Below are 18,953 nucleotides of genomic sequence, written 5' to 3'. Positions count from 1 at the left end.
AAATTCCCTCAAACGCAGGGGGACGAGGGTTAAAGACGCAGACACGCTCAATAGGTAGAGGCGGGACAAAAACAAGGGTTAACTTACGATGCCAGAAGCATGTTTCGGTTTGACGCTGTAGGAAGCCTTCTCCTTGGCCTGTCGGAAACATTCTTCTGCTGCTTTTAATCTTCAGTACACACAATGTAAGTACAGTTAATATGAATACTTTCAGTTAACCTTAGCTTAACTTTAGTGAAAGAAAGGAAGGAAGGAAGGAAGGAAGAAAGAAATAGGACCTCTCTTTAAGAATGACTTTGTTCTCCTTCTTCCACTGGTCCTTGAAGTCTGAGGAGAATTCGTGCCATATGCAGAAGACAGTGTTGGGTGAGACCTCTTTCTCTCCTGCCTTGGGCTTAACTGAGAAGAAAACTGTGAGCTCCAGGAACCTGACAGGAGACAGAAAAAGTTTTCTGATTGGCATTCTGCTTTTTCATTGTACATAAGTGCAAATATTTGTTATTTGTACTTAACTTGAGTATTTGCATTTTAATGTTACTCTATTACTTACATTTACTGTCTCTGGCAGTTAGTAGGTACCGTTACTTTTTAGATATACATTTTAAATAATAAATTAATTATATTTTAAACACATTGATTTAAGCTTGTGATTCCTAAAGTGTAGGGTTTTTACTGGGAGTTTTTCTCAGCTGAGCTAAGGGTCTAAGGGCAGGGTGTCATACTGTATGGAATATAAAGCCCACTGAGGCAAATGTCTATTTGTGATATTGGGCTATACAAATAAAACTGATTTGATTTGATTTGATCAAGGGCTTTTTATCCCTTACAATAAATCATTGACTAGTTGGGGCGTGTATTGCCACACTGAAATCTGCGACCAATACGGATATGTGACCATAGAGCCTGCACGTGCGAACTGAAAATTGGACTGGGTGTGCGACCAGACCAAAAGCAGTAATAAAAACTATATAAAAACGTCTTTCTTTGCACCGATGGTCTCGTTTGCTGTTAAAGGTAATTTATGATTATCAGAGGAAACATGAGGCTGTTTAAAAGATATTTAAATGTTACTCGTAGCTGCTTTAAGTGTGTTGATTAACCACAGTGATATGTAAAGATACCAGCTCTCCTCAAGATTAACTGGTTCAAAAAATTATGTTCTTACAGTTTGTGAGTGCTGCTGAGTTGAGCTTCCAGGGTCTCCATGTCACTTTTAGCTAAGAAAGGAATAGTAAATGAAGTGAGTACAAAAGATGTTAACATGACAAAGTATATCAAACACAAAAAACAGCTTTTCTGAACTCTGTGAAAGGAAAAAATGTTAAACTGTTTTCATACAAAGAATAATGATTTAGTAAGTAATTGCAATTTAGGTAGCGCAGTTTCCTGGTTCAATGCCAGAAAATAAAACCACATTGGTAACACTTTCTATGAAAGTCATGACATTAATAAGGCTTAATAAAATGGATTATAGATGTTTATAATCATGCTTGGCAACTTATAACGCGTTTTATAAAGTAGTATAAGTGTTGGACATAAGGACATATAAGTTCAGCATTCACAATGCTTTATACCCGCCTGCCCAGGTGATCAGTGTTTGAAAGAAGAATCTGACTCCTGGCTTAAACAGCATATCTACTAGGACTTTTGCCAGTTATAAAGACACATAGGGAACTGCTCTAATGTACAGTATACCAGACTCTGAATTCTAAGTTTATAGAATGGAATAATGCCTCATATTAGCAATTGTATAGTCTTGCACAGCCAGACCAAACTACAACTAGTAGTATGGTCTGGAACCAAGCTTTATTGTTTTGAATACTCAAAACGATAAAGGGGGGAAAACTGGGTTAGCCTGTTTTAATTTCTTTAAACCAATCACAATCGTCTGGGGTGGCGCTGGGCCCAGGAAGCCGCAACGGGTCCTTTCAAAATAGTGCAATTTGGTGCCGACCATGGACCTATTATAAAAGATGCGGACCAACACCGTTAATGACACGTTTGTGCTTGCACACATGTGTGTACAGCAACATGAGCTGGAAATACACGAGCCTCCATCAATGGTGATTGTCTTGTTCCAATGCACAAGACATCTTTCGGTCAGTCTGTTTTCTCTGCAAAGGGGGCAAAACTGTGGAACCTCTTGCCCACTAGTCTAAAACTAGAGACTAATGGCAACACTTTTAACAGAGAACTTAAACAACGGCTCAAATCAAGTCAACAGTGCTCACTCAAATAATTTACAACTGGTTTATTGTTTGATCATGCTGCCTTTGTTTTACTCTACGTAGCCTATATATATTGACTCATTATATTGCTGCTCTGTACTCTATTGTATTCTGCATTTTTACTCTTTTAATTATCAGTTTTTTATCAGTATTTGATCTTGTTTCTGTTTTGTTTAGTTTATTTTGTTGTTTTTAAAAAGCCTCCTGTGGACAGGTGTTGTAAACTAGCATTTATGCTAACACACTGTAAACAATGCATCTGGTTCGTCCAATGACATTGTCATGTCCATGTCCAAATAAAATCTATAAATAAATAAATAAAAACTATTAAACCGTAGGGGAAGGGGAGGAGTTTGACGCTGTTATCTAGAGGGGGCGCTATACTAGTTGTCATTATCCGGTAAGCCAGACTAGCAATTGTATGATGCTATAAGTCAATTATGAGGCATTATAAACAGTAAATAAAGTGCAAGGAAAAACTAAAATTCACAATGAATTTTCAAAGCCATCCCTTTATTCCACTGAAAACTGTTTTACATTTGACCAATGCACATTACCTAATGTCATTCAACAGGGATCCAATAACATGACAACTATATTTTTGGCCTAGCCAGTATTCATACTTAACCATCCTTTACATTTACTGTAAAATATATTTCACCTATCTTAGATGAGAGCTCCATATACTCACAGTAACAGCTGAAACACAAACAAAGCTTTTAAAAGACTAGTAGGTGCATTGACCAAATGTTAAACTGTGTTCAGGAGAATAAACACATTGAATTTCATTGTGACATTTTCTTGTCTTACACTTGATGTACAGCTGGCAAACACTGCTCAAAATGCCTCATAATTGAGTTTTAGTATCACACAATTGCTAATCACCTAACCTATCAATTTACTCACTAGGGCCCTCATTTATCAATTTTGCGTGGAAACTGGTGCAGATTCTGGCGCAAATACCTCCCTACGCCAGGTATCGCGTGGGATTTATCAAACAGGCGTATCTCGCCAATCTCAGCGTACGCCAGGCCATATATTGATAAATGCGGCGGATGGAAACGAGTGTATCACGCCCCTATATTTTCTCAGTTTAGAGGCCTCGCCCAGAGGTTTTACGACATGGATATGCGCAATACGGCACTTCCCTGAAGTAGAAATTGACAGAATAACAGCGAAAGTAGAAAAAAAAGAGTTTCATTTCGGAGCATTAGCCTACAAGCAGCATCAAAGAACGACAGAAGGCAGCAGTTAGGAAGGAAATAACTGCTGCGGTCAACAGCGTTGGTGTTGACTCAAAATCGCCACTAAAAAAAGCGTGTTGCTGTTCTGAAATGCAACCAACTGGGGGTGCGGGGCTGCGGGCATAATATAAGTGGTGGAGGAGAAAAAGACGCACCAACTGTCCGATAATGGTCCCCATAAAATAAATACACGTCTGCAGAGATTTGAATGATTAGAATGTATTGGCCCTTTTAGATAGCACTATTCAAAAGGGTTTTAACCCTCTGAGCCCTGAGGGCATTTTCTCGATTTTACATGCTTTTATAAATTACCATTTTAGAGGGCAAGTAGATAACATAATACCCAGCTGATTCATATTAAAATGTTCAGAACACTCTCAGCTCTCAGTTAGGAAGGTTCAATTTTGCCCTAGTCCAATGTAAAAAAAAAATATTTTGACATAAATGTTGAAATTTGAAGTCCGATTTTTGAAAAATTTCAAAATTTGTGTGAAATAATACCTTTATTCATCTGATTGAGTTATTTTGGCTCTTGAAATTGCTTCTCCAAAACATTAGCTTCTAAAATGTACAAGAATGTTTCCATAAAAAGGTTGGGAAGAGCAAAAAACATGACTAAAATGATCTTTTTGTCCAAACGTTTTTTGGTTTTTTGGTTCTCGATTTTACATGCTTTTATAAATTACCATTTTAGAGGGCAAGTAGATAACGTAATACCCAGGTGATTCATATCAAAATGTTCAGAACACTCTCAGCTCTCAGTGAGGAAGGTTCAATTTTGCCCTAGTCCAATGTAAAAAAAAAATATTTTGACATAAATGTTGAAATTTGAAGTCCGATTTTTGAAAAATTTCGAAATTTGTGTGAAATAATACCTTTATTCATCTGATTAAATTATTTTGGCTCTTGAAATTGCTTCTCCAGAACATTAGCTTCTAAAATGTACTGGAATTTTTCCATAAAAAGGTTGGGAAGAGCAAAAAACATGACTAAAATGATCTTTTTGTCCAAACGTTTTTTTGGTTGAGATCTAAGGGCATTTTCTCGATTTTACATGCTTTTATAAATTACCATTTTAGAGGGCAAGTAGATAACATAATACCCAGCTGATTCATATTAAAATGTTCAGAACACTCTCAGCTCTCAGTTAGGAAGGTTCAATTTTGCCCTAGTCCAATGTGAACAAAAATATTTTGACACAAATGCTGCAATTTGAAGTCAGATTTTTGAAAAATGTGGAAACTTATGTGAAATAATACCTTTATTCACCAGGACAAATTGTTTTGGCTCTTGAAATTGCCTCTCCAAAACATTAGCTTAGCGAAGGAATACAATAATTGACTAATGTTAACATGCTAATACTAAAATAAAATATGAATAGTGTGGATGCAGGAGAACTTCAGATGCTGCCAGAGGAAGGACCTGATCCACACCGTCTCGTCTCCACCAGGGAAAACTGGAAGAGAACAGACAGACAACAAATGAGCCAAGAAAAGTGAACAGGCATGAAAACAAAAAGACTATCCTGCTGAGCGAAAGCATTATCCCCATTTACAAAGCATTAGCTTCTATAATGCACTGTAATTTTCCCAAAAAAAGTTGGGAAGTGCAAAAAACATGACTAAAATCAAATTTCCCAAAATACAAATAGTCTCTTACTCTACTTTGACCACATATGAGGAATTAAGCAAAATGAGACTGAATAATGACTTGATACTAGTGTTGTTTTTGTCAACAAAATGTATGACAAAATATCGTCGTCAACGAACATGTATCAAGTGACAGAAACGAGACGAGACGCAACGTAAATGGTGGTCATGTGACGAAGACTATAATCAAATATATAATGCTTTATTGTTGACTAATAAAAACGGGACTAAATGTGGTTTACAAAAACAAAAACTGACATTACAGCATCGTAAGAGAGGCCGTGTCCGGAGGGGATGTCACTTTTCCCTGTGTAAATGTTAAAATCTATGGTGTAGCCATTGCTTGAGTCCGCCAAAACGAACAATTTGAAACCCCACTTAGTAGGTTTGGCCTTCATGTATTGAGTAATTCCAGTTTTAGCCTTTGAGGCAACCATCCTTTCATCCACAGCTAGGTTTTTGTATGGATGAAAATAGGTCTTTGCTGCGGTTTTGATCAAATTGAGGAGAGGTTTGACCCTGAAGAGTTTGTCGAATTGTGGCGTTCCCTTCTTCCTATCATTGTTTACATCTTCATCTGGATCACTTATGTGTAAGTTCCAGGAGATGACACCAAATCTGTCCCTACTCATGACTGTTGCGGCAAATGGACAGGTTAAACTGTGGTTCTGCCTCCAGTAATCAGCAATGTGGTGTAGTCTAACCAGGGCCATGTAAAAGAGGAGTCCAATGTACTTGTAAAACTCCTCAACTGTCAAATCAGTCCATTTAAACTTTTTACCCATGGCAATTTTTTTGGCAGCCTGTTTATTTGTGTTGCTACAGAGTGTGTGTACAGTGTGTGCAGTGAAAAACAATTTGAAGAGCTCAATTGGTGTGTAGAAGTGCGTGCCTAGCTGTGGGCCAGGGGTGCGTGCAGGTTGAAACCTGGAGACAGGAGGAGCGGTGTCCTGGTCTTCCTCAGTCTTCCAAGCCCGCTGCTGCGTAGGGGGTGCTGGTGGAGTTAGGACACGGGACCTCTTTGCGGGTGGTTCTCCTCTTCTCCTGGACCTGGTGCTGCCACAGATTCACAGAAATCAGTCTCATTATCTCATAACAAAAATATTTAAACTTCACAACTTGTATTTGCAAACAACAGTGTAATAAAAGTCGATGCAAAAACATTTCCATTCTGTACTATTTGTAAATTGTAAAGGGAAATACTTTTACACAGAATACACATCTATTACTATTATTTTCAAACAAAAGTAAACAAAAGTAGTGCTATCAATAGAGAAATCAGTCCCTGTAATGTCAAGAATGCAAAATTCAAGCTATCTTACATTTACACACAGAGCTTCATTTGCAATTTCTAAAATAAATTATTATACCCGTTTATAAACAGCTGTATAGCCTACTACAGTTTGTTTGTTTGTTTCTCTCTCTCTCTCTCGTAACTTCTGTCTCCTCCCCTCAGCCAGACTAAATGACGGCTTTCCATCTCCCACAACAGACAGCGCTGTGTGTGTGTGTCAAAATATTGACACACACACACACACACACACACACACCCCGGGTGTCCATTTATGCGAGACAGCTAGCAAACAAAATTGAGACACACGGGGAAGATTGCTTACTTTTACTTGTTTTCAAACTATTACTTGTTTTCAAACAACAGAAGGCTGGCGACAAGAGTATACAGCTCTGTCACGTCAGTTCCAAAAAAAAAATCGGTCACGTCACGGACGCAACATTCAAGCTAGTTTACATGTTCACACTTAGCTTCCATTACAAAAACAGACGTTTTGTCAAATAAATGCTCTTACCCGTCTTCAAATGGATCCATGTCACCTTCATATTCCTCTTCGTCAAAGCCCTCAATGTCGGAATTGGCGTCTTCCTCTGAATCTCTCAGCTGTCGAACATCCGCGCCATGGTGAAATCGAAATTAGGAGCATGATAGGAGTCCTTTGTTCAGTGATTGTGTATGTTTGACCTTAGTGGGAGGTCCTTAGTGATTACACTAAGTTGATTGGATGGTTTTTCACAAAATATGACAGCAAGCAGCTCTACCAATCACGCAAGGGAAAGGGCCGATGACGTTTTCGCAAAATGTTGATTGACAAGCGGCTCAGCCAGTAGCGCAAGGGAAAGGGTTGATACATTTTCGCGCCTCTCAGCAACATATCTCTGGCTGTGAGTCACGTAGAATCACGCGAGAATATGTCCCGGAAAGGGGAGAATCTCAGCTTTCCGGTGATATTTAAACCACATTGCTGCGATTTAATAATGTTAAATAATGTATTAAAACATAACGAAATCACCGACAGAACGCCATAGAACGCAGTACTGCGGGCTCCGGGTCCAGAGGGTTAAAAACTAAAAATAACACATTTTGCGTTTGTATGACAGCATGCGCTTGGCACGAGTGGTCAGCCCGGCCGTCAGCTGCACAAGCCGACCCGGCAGCGATCAGCTGTGAGAGCGCCCACCGTCCTGCTCCACCAGCAGATAGGAACAACGTGCCGGTTAACGGTGGAAATTAATCGCTCGCTTTAGCATCAATGACACATTAAAAGAGGAACTAACATCTACAAAGTGCGTCAAATAAATAACATGTTAAGCTGAATGTTGTGCCGTGTATTTTTGTTGTATCATAAAGAGCAGTGTAGGCCTACTACATATTTAATACTTAGGCTAACATTTTGAATGAATGCAGCCCCCGTGCCTCAGTGTCCCCCCAGCTGCTCCAGACGGAGATAACTGCCGCAGTCCCATGCAGCGCTCCTAAGTGGCCGGTGTGTGCACTATTGAATCAGTGCTCCTACTCAGTTGCGCACCATAAGCTGCACAATTTTAAGTGATTAATATCTTTATTTCGGTCTGAGCAAACACTGCATTTGTATTATCTTCTTATAATTGTCCAACAAAGTCATCGGCTACCCGGCACAGCCTGCACTGCGAGTCCATGCTGTTTACAAAATTGCGTACACGAGCTGAGAGCTGGCGTGGGATTTGAGCGTATCCTACGCTCACGTCCATATTGATAAATGCCGAGATTTGCGTGGAAATGTACGTACACCCATTTTTCTGGTCTACGCAAAATTGATAAATGAGGGCCAATGTATGTATGCTATAGTGCAGGTGTCTGCAACTACGTTTGAATTTTTTTCCAGCCAGTGGGTGAAGGGCCGGAACATAATCAAAGGCTAATTCAATGAAAAATGCACCTGATATTCACGACAGACCACTTCTCACACACATAAGTGATAAATGCAGGGAATTAATGAAATAATCAATATAATTTTTATTTTGAAAATGACAGGCTGGTTTCTTGTGATAAAAAAACACCCCACACCCAAATAGGCTATGTAATGCATCCTTTACTCATTAATGCAAGTAAACATATGTCACCATGACCTCTATGAATACCGTATTCAAAGAGGTCATGGTGACAGTTGGATATGCTGGCTACTGATAAGTCCATGGATGGTATGCCAATCCATTTTCCATGAGCAGATTCTGCTTTATTGCGCCTATATGTTTGTGTTGCTTTCTTCGATATTACTGTTCACATGTGTGGCAGCGTTGCCCACAGCCATGCAGTACAGGTGGGCTAAAATAAGTTTGATACATTGCTGTGTTTTTATTTAAAAAATGTTCATTTATAAGTGATTCATAAGTCATATATAAATCATTAGATGATGATGAAATAATGATTTACAGAACAGTAATATACAGCTTTGGAAAAATTTAAGAGAGCAGTCTGGATTTTTCTTAAATCTTCATCTCTACATAACTTATTGAAAAATGCTCTTAATGACATTTTTTTTTTGGAATTTGGTAGATGTTGTCAGTGGTTTATATTATAAAACCAAAATGTTCATTCTACTCAAACATATGCCTGTATATAGTAAAACGAGAGACACTGAACATTTGGAGTAGTCTCTTTTTCATTTGGAGTGGTCTCTATTTCTTGAGCTGTATATTTGTAGATGATTAATAAGTGTTATGTTAACATCACACATTTGTTGTAAGTCATCTATAGCTTTTAGTAAATCAGGAAATACTAAGTAACAAATCATTGTTATAATATTAATAAGTCATTGAGAAACCTTTCTGCATCCCCCTAATCTAAAGTATAAACCATTCATCAGGTACACATGTGTAGTAGGGCTGTCCTCAACAGCGACTGTGGCTCAGTTGGTAGAGCGGGTCGGCCGATGATCAAAGGTTTGGAGGTTCGATCCCCGCCCTGCCACCTGTGTCATAGTTGTTGTGTCCTTAGGCAAGACACTTCACCCGCCTTGCCTCGTGTGAATGTCGATAGTTAGCCTGATATCGGTGTATGAATGTGTGTGGGAAAGGAAAACAGGTCTCCCTTGAAAAAGAGTCTCCGGTCTCAATGGGATTTACCTGTATAAATAAAGGTTAAAAAAAAAGAGTCCTAAACCACAAAAAGGGGCTGAAAGACCCAATTATAGTTTGTTTCTTGGGTTGGCATAATAACTTATGTCTACCTTAGTCATTGACTCACACTAAAGATATTGGTTAAAAGCTTGACTTGGTTTCAAATCTATAATACCAATATAGTAATAGGCTGATATTTATACCTTAATAGGTGATGAATCTAGCCTGGTCCTACCAGAACATCGTACTTCATTTATTTTGTACAGAAGGTCTGGAATCGCTCAATTTACAAACATTAACTCACTTGAAGGCGGGTGTCTGTTGAAGTTTAAAACTGTTGGATCTGCCCAGTGCCACTCTGGATCTGCCAACTAATTGCATAACGTTTGGTCGTGACGTATTTCATGCTAATCGCGCTAGCATGTCCATTGGCATTACATTGTGTACTTAGCTCCGGCCGCCATTTTGTCAAGGCTGACAATCTGTTTTTTTTTTTGTTTTTTTCATAAACGATTTTTATCGATTTTTCTTTTTTATGCAAACATACATATATTTACAACCCCCACCCACCCGCCACCCCAAACAATCCTTGGATAGATGGAAATTACATTAAAAGAAAAAAAAACATAGTAAAAAAATAATTTAAAATAAGTATTTCACCTTAATATAGACAATGCCGATCAAATACTGTACATCACATATACACACACATTCATACAAAACTTAAAAGGAGTACTTTGTTTAGCTTGGTTAACAAAGGGACAGGGTCATTACTTAGCCATCGGGAAGTGACTTAAGCTTATTGAAGTGAGAGATGAAGGGGCGCCACCTACAGTCAAATTTATTCAAAGAACCTCTCAGAGAGTATTTAATTTTTTCTAGTTTGATAAAGAACACAACATCACTCAACCAGGAAGATGACAGGGGAGGCTTGGAAGATTTCTACTCAAAGAGTATTCTTCTCCGAGCTAAGAGAGAAGAGAATGCGATGACATCTGCCTGAGCTCTGGAATAGGCAGAAGGCACAAGGGGAACCTCAAAAATGGCTGTCAAAGGACATGGCTGAAGATTTAGCTGCAGGACGTCAGACAGTGTTTTGAAAACAGAACACCAAAAATTGTTTAGTCTCGGACAGAGAAAAAACATATGACTGTGGTCAGCCGGGGCAAAGCCACACCGGTTGCAACTATCGTCTACGTCTGGGTATATTTCTGCCTGTTTGGCTTTAGAAAAATGGATCCTATGAAATACCTTAAACTGTAAGAGCCCTAGACGAGCTCAGGATGATGTTGAGCTCATTCTATCGATCGCCTTAACCCACCAGACATCCACATTTAATTATTTCTTCCATGCAACCTTAGCTTTGAGCACAGGTTTGTTATTGAGCGACATAAGACCGCTATATACCCGGGATATAAGAGCTTTCTGATTGGGACTTAATTTAAGTTGGGGGGTGGTGAGGGAAAAAAAGGATACTGTGTACAAATGAAATGCCTTATTTGTAAGTAACGAAATAAATGTGAACGTGGCAAACCAAATTTCTTAAGTAGATCTGCAAAACTGGAAAAAACTCTGTTTTCATATAAATCCAAGAAGCAGTTTTTTTATTTATTTATTTATTTTTTTTATTATTATTCTTCCGGACAATTACACATAATACATAATTTTCTCATTGCATATTCATACATATTACTTTATGTTATCGTCCGAAGGGAAGCAGGAGAAGCCAAAGGCTTATCGGGTCCCGCCCCCACTGCCATAAGATTCAGATACACAGATACACAGCTACTACAGTAAGAAATTTCTTTTTTCTTTTTTTTAAGAAGATTCATTCTAATACACAGATAATTTTAGGTCTCTATTTTCCTCTCTGCCTGTGACAATGCCTTGTCCATTTCTTCTCTAGTAGTCTAAACACATCTGCAACAGTATTCAAAACAGTCAGTGTGTCTGCTGACCTCGACTACAGTCCCATAACATGCAGTGTATTTACAAATTCTTCAGTCAGAGAAAGTCTTCCAATTTTGAATCGGTTGTTCTGAACACACAGCTGATAATTAACATTTATCTTTCATTTGAATTTCAATCGTCACACATTCCATTAGGTTATCAATAGCAGAGCACATTTTATTTACGATTTCAAACCTTATATTTTGACACAAACCAGTTTAAATCCCTTTAGTTCAAAGTCCATGCTTTTTGCCTTCTTTAATCCTCGTCCCTCCGGAATTGATCCAAATCCTCTCCGTTTTGATTTGCACAATTTTGGCTTCTTCGGGTGTAGCTCCATTCATTTTGATGAAGATTCTTCCATCTCTCGTCCAAGTTTGTTGGACCTGTCCACATTTTTTTAACCCTCTCGCTTGGTAGGCCAGATAAGCCTTTCTCTTGGTTAAATTTTCACTCATTCCAATTTGTTCACCTTTAAGCTTCTTGCCTTGACTGAGCAGATTTATCTTATGCTTTCTACTCACAAATTTCAGAATGACAGCACGCTTTTTGGCGAATTTTCCCTTCGGGAGAAGAAAACAGGACTCCACGTTCTCTAGATCCAGATTAATGGCTTTGCTTCTCAGAAACATTGCCACTTGTTTTTCCACCGTTACATTCCCTGTATCGCCCTCTTCTTCTCCATTCCCGGCACCTGCATACGACCTTGGTTTAATATCCATTCCAGTTATTATCACATCTCTGTTTTTTGCTTGTTGTTCTTGATCATCAATTTTATCTCCAAGCTCTTTCAAGAGCTGATCTTTCTTCACATTGACGGCTTGAAGTTCCTTCAATTCGATCATCAGTGGCTTCAGACCAGCAGCAACTTTCTCTTTGATTTTTACATCAAAACGCCCAATCAATTCGTCAACAATCCCAGCCAGTTCAGCCTTCCGCAGTGCTCGCTCCGTCTCCCTCTCACTTTTTATTTCTCTCTTCAAATCTGCCAACATTCCTTTCTTCAAGTCTGACAACTGTTTTTTCATTTCTTCCGCAAAAACTTTGTCTTCCTCCATTGCCTTATCAGTGGTTTTTCCTTTTTTGGACATCTCCAGAGATTTTCAGAGATTTTTAATGCTGTGAATCTGAGTTCTCCGCTGCTCTCAAAAAATAGCTCTTCACCCTCAGCAAGCCGGAAGTGAACCAGTTAATGCCTTTTGCTTTCCAGAAAGAAAATGAGGCATCTAAAGCAGGGGGAAATAGGTGGTTACCAACTATGGGAGCAAGTATAGACATGGATAAGAATTTGAAATGACGCCGGAACTGATACCAGATCTTAAGGGAAGCCAACACAATTGGATTTTTGGTGTGCTTAGATGGGACAGTTGGAAGAGGAGAACACAACAACGCTGAGAGATGTACCCAGACAAGACGATTCAATGGACCCCCAAGAGGTGATAACTGTATGGAACCAAAACAAAAGTTTTTGAATATTAGCTGACCAGTAGTTGTACATAAAGTTTGGCAGGGCAAGGTCCCCTCCAAATTTACTAATTTCTAATACGTTCCTACTAATTCTTGGGTGTTTTCCTGCACAGACAAATGATGTAATAAGTTTGTTCAACGATTGAAAGAAGGATTTTGGTAAGAATATTGGAATGGATTGGAATAAGTAAAGAAATCGGGGTAAAATTGTCATCTTCACAGAGTTAATTCTGCCTGTCAGCATCAGAGGGAGGTTACCCCATCTCTGAAAGTCAGATTTAGTCTGGTTAAGTAGGAGAGTAAAATTTGCAGCCAGAAGAGCTGATTGGACGGAGTGATACTGACCCCTAAATATTTTAACCTTGAGCGGCTATGGATAGGGGCTCAATAGCTAGGGCAAATAAAAGCGCACTTAAGGGGAAGCCCTGTTGGGTCCCACATGATAGTGGAAAATAATCAGACCGAGTGTCCCCAGTGCAAACACTTGGGGATCAGTACATAAAAGACGAATCCATGAGCTTAAGCGGTCACCAAAACCAAACTTTTGTATGAACAGTAAATAAATGCAGCCATTCTACTCGATCAAAGGCCTTTTCGGCATCCAGTGATATTACAACTTCAGGATGTTTAGAGGTTGGGGTCGAATAAATTATGTTCATTAAAGTTCGGATATTGAAGAAAGAATGACGCCCTTTGATGAATCCGGCAAAACTGCCTCGAGACGAGTTGCTAGAACCTTCGCTAAGACCTTGACATCAACATTGAGGAGAATCGGTCCATGGTGGTGTTGTCGGATTGGGAGTCGGATTGGTAAAGAGCTGAATAAAATGTTTTGAATGTTGCATTAATATCGGAAGGGGCAGACAGGAGAGCACCGAGTGGGTCCTTAATTTGAGTAATGAGACGTGAGGAAGCTTGGCGCTTTAGCTGATGGGCGAGCAAGCGACCACCCTTATCGCCATGTTCATAGTAATTACTGCGAGATTGCAAAAGCATGCGTTCTGCCTGCCTAGTGGTGAGCAAATCGAACTCGGCCTGCAGACTCAAGCGCTCCTTAAACAGTTCAGGACTAGGGTTACTGGCATATTGGTGGTCTAAATTGAGGATTAGGTCGGTGAGTCGAGTCCGATCAGCTTTATACAATTTAGTTAAATTGGCAGAGTAAGCTATAATTTGACCTCTAAGGTATGCCTTAAGCCAGGGGTCCCCAAACTTTTTTCACTGAGGGCCACATACAGAAAAATCTACGAAGGGCCGGGCCACTTTGCAAAAATAACACATTTATCAGGACATGTAGCTGCTCTGATGTTTAGTTTCATAGTGTCTTCGTAAATTGTAATCCTTCTTCACGGCAACACTTTCCTTGCACATTAAACAGACACATTCCCCCTCTTGTTTATATGCCAATGATACGCCCAGTGTTTTCTGCCTTTGCATCCAATGTCCAGCAGGGTGAAAATAGTATCCAGCAGAGGTCCCGACCCTCCTAGGAGGGTCCGGGGGTATGCCCCCCCGGGAGATTTTTTTAAGTTTTTAAAGCGGAATGCATGAATTTGGTGCACTTTGAGAGGGAAATTAAGAGGCTAAATCTGAAGAATTTTTTATGAAAAAAAAATGGAGACACTGTGTCAGATGAATTAGAAGCTATTGGAGAAGGACACATAGATTTTCCATAATAATATTAATTTAAAATAAAATATTATGCAGGGTCCTCTGGGATGGGCTTGTTGCTAATTTTCTTTTATGGGACATATTTGTCTGTAATATAATGAGTGCATTTAAATTATTTAAAAGCGCCATATTACATTATATTTTTAAAATGTGCCACGGGCCAATCAATCAGTGTTTGACACCCCTGCACTAGTGGGTTAACTAAGAAATGCAAAAAAAAAAAAAATTAAAAAAGAATAAAAAAAAAAAAAAAATTACATTATCTTTTTAAAATCGGCCGCGGGCCAATAAAAAGCGGGCCGCGGGCCGCATTTGGCCCGCGGGCCGTAGTTTGGGGACCCCTGCCTTAAGCGATTCCCATAGTAGAAAGTAAGAGGTAGAATAATTTTTGTTAATTGAAACAAACTCGTCAATAGAGGAGGAAATATAATCGCAGAAACCCTGGTTAGAGAGAAGTAGAGAGTCCAGTCTCCACAAAGGACGTGGTCTTAGATGGGATGTCAATAGCATGTCAAGAACCAAAGGGGAGTGGTCGCTTATAACTATCGCCAAATATTCAGTGGAAATGACATTAGAAAGGAGACTAGCGTCCACAAAAAAATAATCAATTCAAGAAAAGGAGCGATGTACCGGTGACAAAAAAAGAAAATTCTTTTGCATGTGGATTACGAAACCTCCATGGGTCAGCGCATCCATTTTGTAACATAAAGTCTGCAAATGCCCTTGACATGGAAGAGGGATCTAATTCTGGGTTAATAACGCAGTTCAAATCACGACCAAACATTAATCGATGTGTATTTAAAACTGGGAGACTGCTAAATAATCTGTTTGCAAAACCAGCATCATCAAAATTAGGAGCATACACGTTAACCAATAAAACAGCTGTCTGCTGCATGGTACCTGTTACAATCAAATATCTTCCATTGGGGTCTAAGATCGAGCTAGTGGGAATGAATTGTGTTCTCTTATGGATCAATATAGCCACACCCCTAGCCTTTGAGTTAAAGGTAGACTGGAAGACCGGCCTTACCCAAGATTTGCGCAATCTGACATGATCAGTATTGCGCATATGCGTCTCCTGTATGAAAGCTATATCCGTTTTTAAATGTTTAAGGTGTGACAAAACTCTGGATATTTTAATCGGATGACCCATGCCTTTGACTTTCCATGACAGAAACCTAATAGAGTTTGCCGAGTTATTAGACATCATTAGGATAAGTGTGTAGACGGTGTCCTACAAGATAATACAGTGATATGACTAGACCAAGCATAGAAAGATGATAATAACACACATTGCATACAGATGTAAACAAGATAGAATAACACCAAGGATAACCCTCCCCCCACCCCCCAAACCCAATGTCCTCATCCTCAAACGATGAAGACGGCAGGTTGAATACCGCTTTAAACTTCCGTTGCATCTCGACAGAAAAAAACCTGCAAACCTCTCTTCATGCAGAGAGGCTCAGAGCGTTCAAACAGAGCACCATGGGTGCATATAAAACACAAATTAACACCACAATTGAAAAAAAGTCACATCTTTAAGCACTGTTAGCCTAGCATATCCAGCCAATAGAGAGCCCGACAAAAAAGAGAGGAATAGAGAGAGAGGAAAAAAAAAAAAAAAAGGGAGGCACGGAACGCACAGGAGGTCAGTGTTCGGCCACAGGGTGATGAGCAAAGATATCAGTAGCCTGCAAGGGAATTCTTAATCTGGATGTATATTAGTTTTAAAATAACTAGGCCTATATAATAAAATAAATTGATTTAAAAAAAGTAAACTCTGGGCGACTGGATGGGGCCGGATAACAATAATCCACAAAACGATGTGTAACAAGAGAGAGAGAGAAAAAAAAAAAAACACACGCAACTCAGCTGGGAAACCCTATTAACGTTCAACACTAAAACAATGTGGTTTATAACAGTGTCCTAAAGCCTGTGTGGGGATGGAGTAGCCTAGATAATAAAAACAAACAAAAAAACAACAACACCCCACACACAACAGCTGGGAAAATATTCTTTAAGTGGCCAATATCTAGGGTAAAGTCTGTTTTTACCTTACAGGATGAGAGAGTTCAGTAGTCTGAAAATCCTCAGCGAGCAGAAAAGTGCGAATCGTAAAATGCCTGGGCTTCTTTCGGGCACTTAAACAACCTCTTCTCTCCGCGGTGTTCCACGCGCAGACGGGCCGGGAACAGGAGGGAAAACCTGACTTGCTTCTCGTAGAGGCAGCGTTTCACAACGGCAAAGGATGCTCTCTTATTAGTGATGTTGGCGGTCATGTCGGGGGAAAAGTAAACATTCTGTCCATGGTACTTGAGCTGCTGCGCGTCCCTCTCTCGTCTCAGAACACGCTCCTTATCGCTGAAGTAGTGGAATCGGACAATGAATACTCTCGGTCTGGACCCCCTGCCTTCCTCCGCGGAGCGCGCTGGGCCGATGCGGTGAGCTCTATCCAGAATCGGTGGGGAGGAAAAGAAGCCGGCGCCGAGGACCTCGGTGAAAAAGGTAGCCATGGTTTGTACTGGGTCTGCTCCCTCTGTCTTCTCCGGTATTCCAATCATGCGTAGATTATTGCGACGTGACCGTGATTCCAAATCTTCGGTCTTAGCCATCAGCTGTGTATTTTCAGACTGCAAAAAAGCACATTTCTCCTCGAGGGCAGTGATCCGGTCGCTGTGGTCAGACAGGGCTGTCTCCATGGCGGTTATCTTCAGGTTGAGCGAGTCGTTGGTCGACTTGACGGCATCTAAAGGTACGAACACACACACGCGTTACCCGCGTAAAATGTACGTGCGTAACGCAGCTAAAATGTTGCTTGATCATTTTGTGTCAAAAATTGTTCTATGCGCGTAGTCTCCCTCCCGATATTGTATTTCCCCTAATTAACCATGGCTGCGATCAGACCCGACCCGACACAACAGCGTGCATGTCCGCACAAAAACAACAACAACACGGCCAACAACTGTGCCAAAAGACAAACTGAACTGCGCAAATAGCCTAGCATTAAAACAGCATTGCATATTCACGGCAGCTACATAACAAACACAGTTACAGCAGCATCGGTGCACGGCGGCACAACATAAAGCCAAGTAGCCAACATTACCCTACCTGGCTGTGACAGGGGACCGTGGCTGGCGTAGATCAACACCGGTGCTTCGCTGTACTTGTTGTGAAAGTCCCACGGACATAGCCGTCATGTTTGGGTTCATAATATGAGGCGCTAGCCGCCCGCACACAACCGGGTGAGTTAACTAATGCTATACGGCGCTAACTTGTTTTATCGGCTAAAGCACAGCCGCACATATTCACTGAATTAACTAGGAAGTCCATTCTCCTGGTTTACTCTCCCCACGTCTTCTATTCCCGAGCTGCTGTCATACAGCACCGGCTCGGCTGCCTGCAATACATTTTCCTCCTCGGTGTCTCTCATCAGCCTCTGTGTACAGTACACTGTTCTCCGACCGTGCCAATGTATGTGACGTTGGGTCAAGCCCAAGGACGGATTAACATGACCACGGGCCCTGGACACAAACCAGTCATGGACCCCTACCAACACGCAAATACACGCACACCGTGCAATCCACAATCACACACATTATAATGCAGTGCACGGCCTAGAGAGAGAAAGAGAGAGATAGAGCGAAATACAATTCTATAAAGTCTCTGGTGCTGCGCAAGAGAAGGAGATTCTTTGCGCCGGAGCCTACTAGACAGTTAGATTGGGGCAGAGACACCGGCCATGCGAGCGCGCGCCAAGCGCGCGAGCAGATTTTTTTTGCCTTTGTAAGATCTCTGCGCCTTCTTTTTGGCCAACCCTTGCCCCCCTCGGAGCCTACACTCAATGTCTGAGCGAAGCAGCGCGTCACCCGGTGAAACGCTGTGTTGGTGTCGTTCACAGTGAGACAGACACACTGTGGTTTAAAACTAAATGATCACAGGGGATTCCTGCACGTTAACGGGTGTCGAGGGGACAGGCTCCGCGATCTGATTGCATGTCCCGAGCCTGGATACCCCAATCTCACTGCCGACTAACTGTAAAGTGAAACAACCGCCTCGCTAGTTACACTGGTACTGGTGCGTAAAGGGAACAGTTGGCAAACTCTCCTCACTACAACTGCCACAGCAGAAAAGCCACTGTAGGTCGATCGCTGTACCGATTCGTGCCTCTGACACGTTGACTCGCAACACAATGAGTCGAGGCTTTGATTTCAGTGGGGATGTGGAGCTCTTTGGCCATTTCCCGTGCCTTTTTTTCTCTAGACACATCGTTCTCTATCCAAGCGCACACACGCTTGTCCCGGCCGAATATAAGACCCCGATTATAAAACAACCCGACATTTTACGACCCATTC

General features: G+C 40.7%; 1 protein-coding gene and 1 long non-coding RNA gene across 2 annotated transcripts in view; both read right to left on the bottom strand.

Annotated features, from left to right (window-relative positions):
* The window catches only part of fmn2b (formin 2b), a gene marked incomplete at both ends in the record, with an annotated part of 138,704 nt that overhangs the window by 11,194 nt on the left and 108,557 nt on the right, over positions 1-18,953 (bottom strand). The window contains 3 exons of the mRNA XM_080049559.1: positions 88-169; positions 279-428; positions 1,166-1,217. Coding sequence (XP_079905685.1) covers positions 88-169; positions 279-428; positions 1,166-1,217 — 284 coding nt within the window. The remainder of the gene's footprint in view (positions 1-87; positions 170-278; positions 429-1,165; positions 1,218-18,953) is intronic.
* On the bottom strand, positions 4,073-7,094 carry LOC307266533. The gene is made up of 3 exons (XR_013845376.1): positions 6,927-7,094; positions 6,049-6,177; positions 4,073-4,928 (listed from the first exon to the last, which is right to left on the bottom strand). It is a non-coding gene; the product is annotated as an uncharacterized lncRNA (long non-coding RNA).

Source organism: Ammodytes marinus (assembly GCF_949987685.1).
Source record: "Ammodytes marinus genome assembly, chromosome: 20".
Lineage (NCBI taxonomy): Eukaryota > Metazoa > Chordata > Actinopteri > Uranoscopiformes > Ammodytidae > Ammodytes > Ammodytes marinus.
Note: the sequence above shows the minus strand (reverse complement) of the source record. Positions and strands in the feature narration are given on the sequence as shown.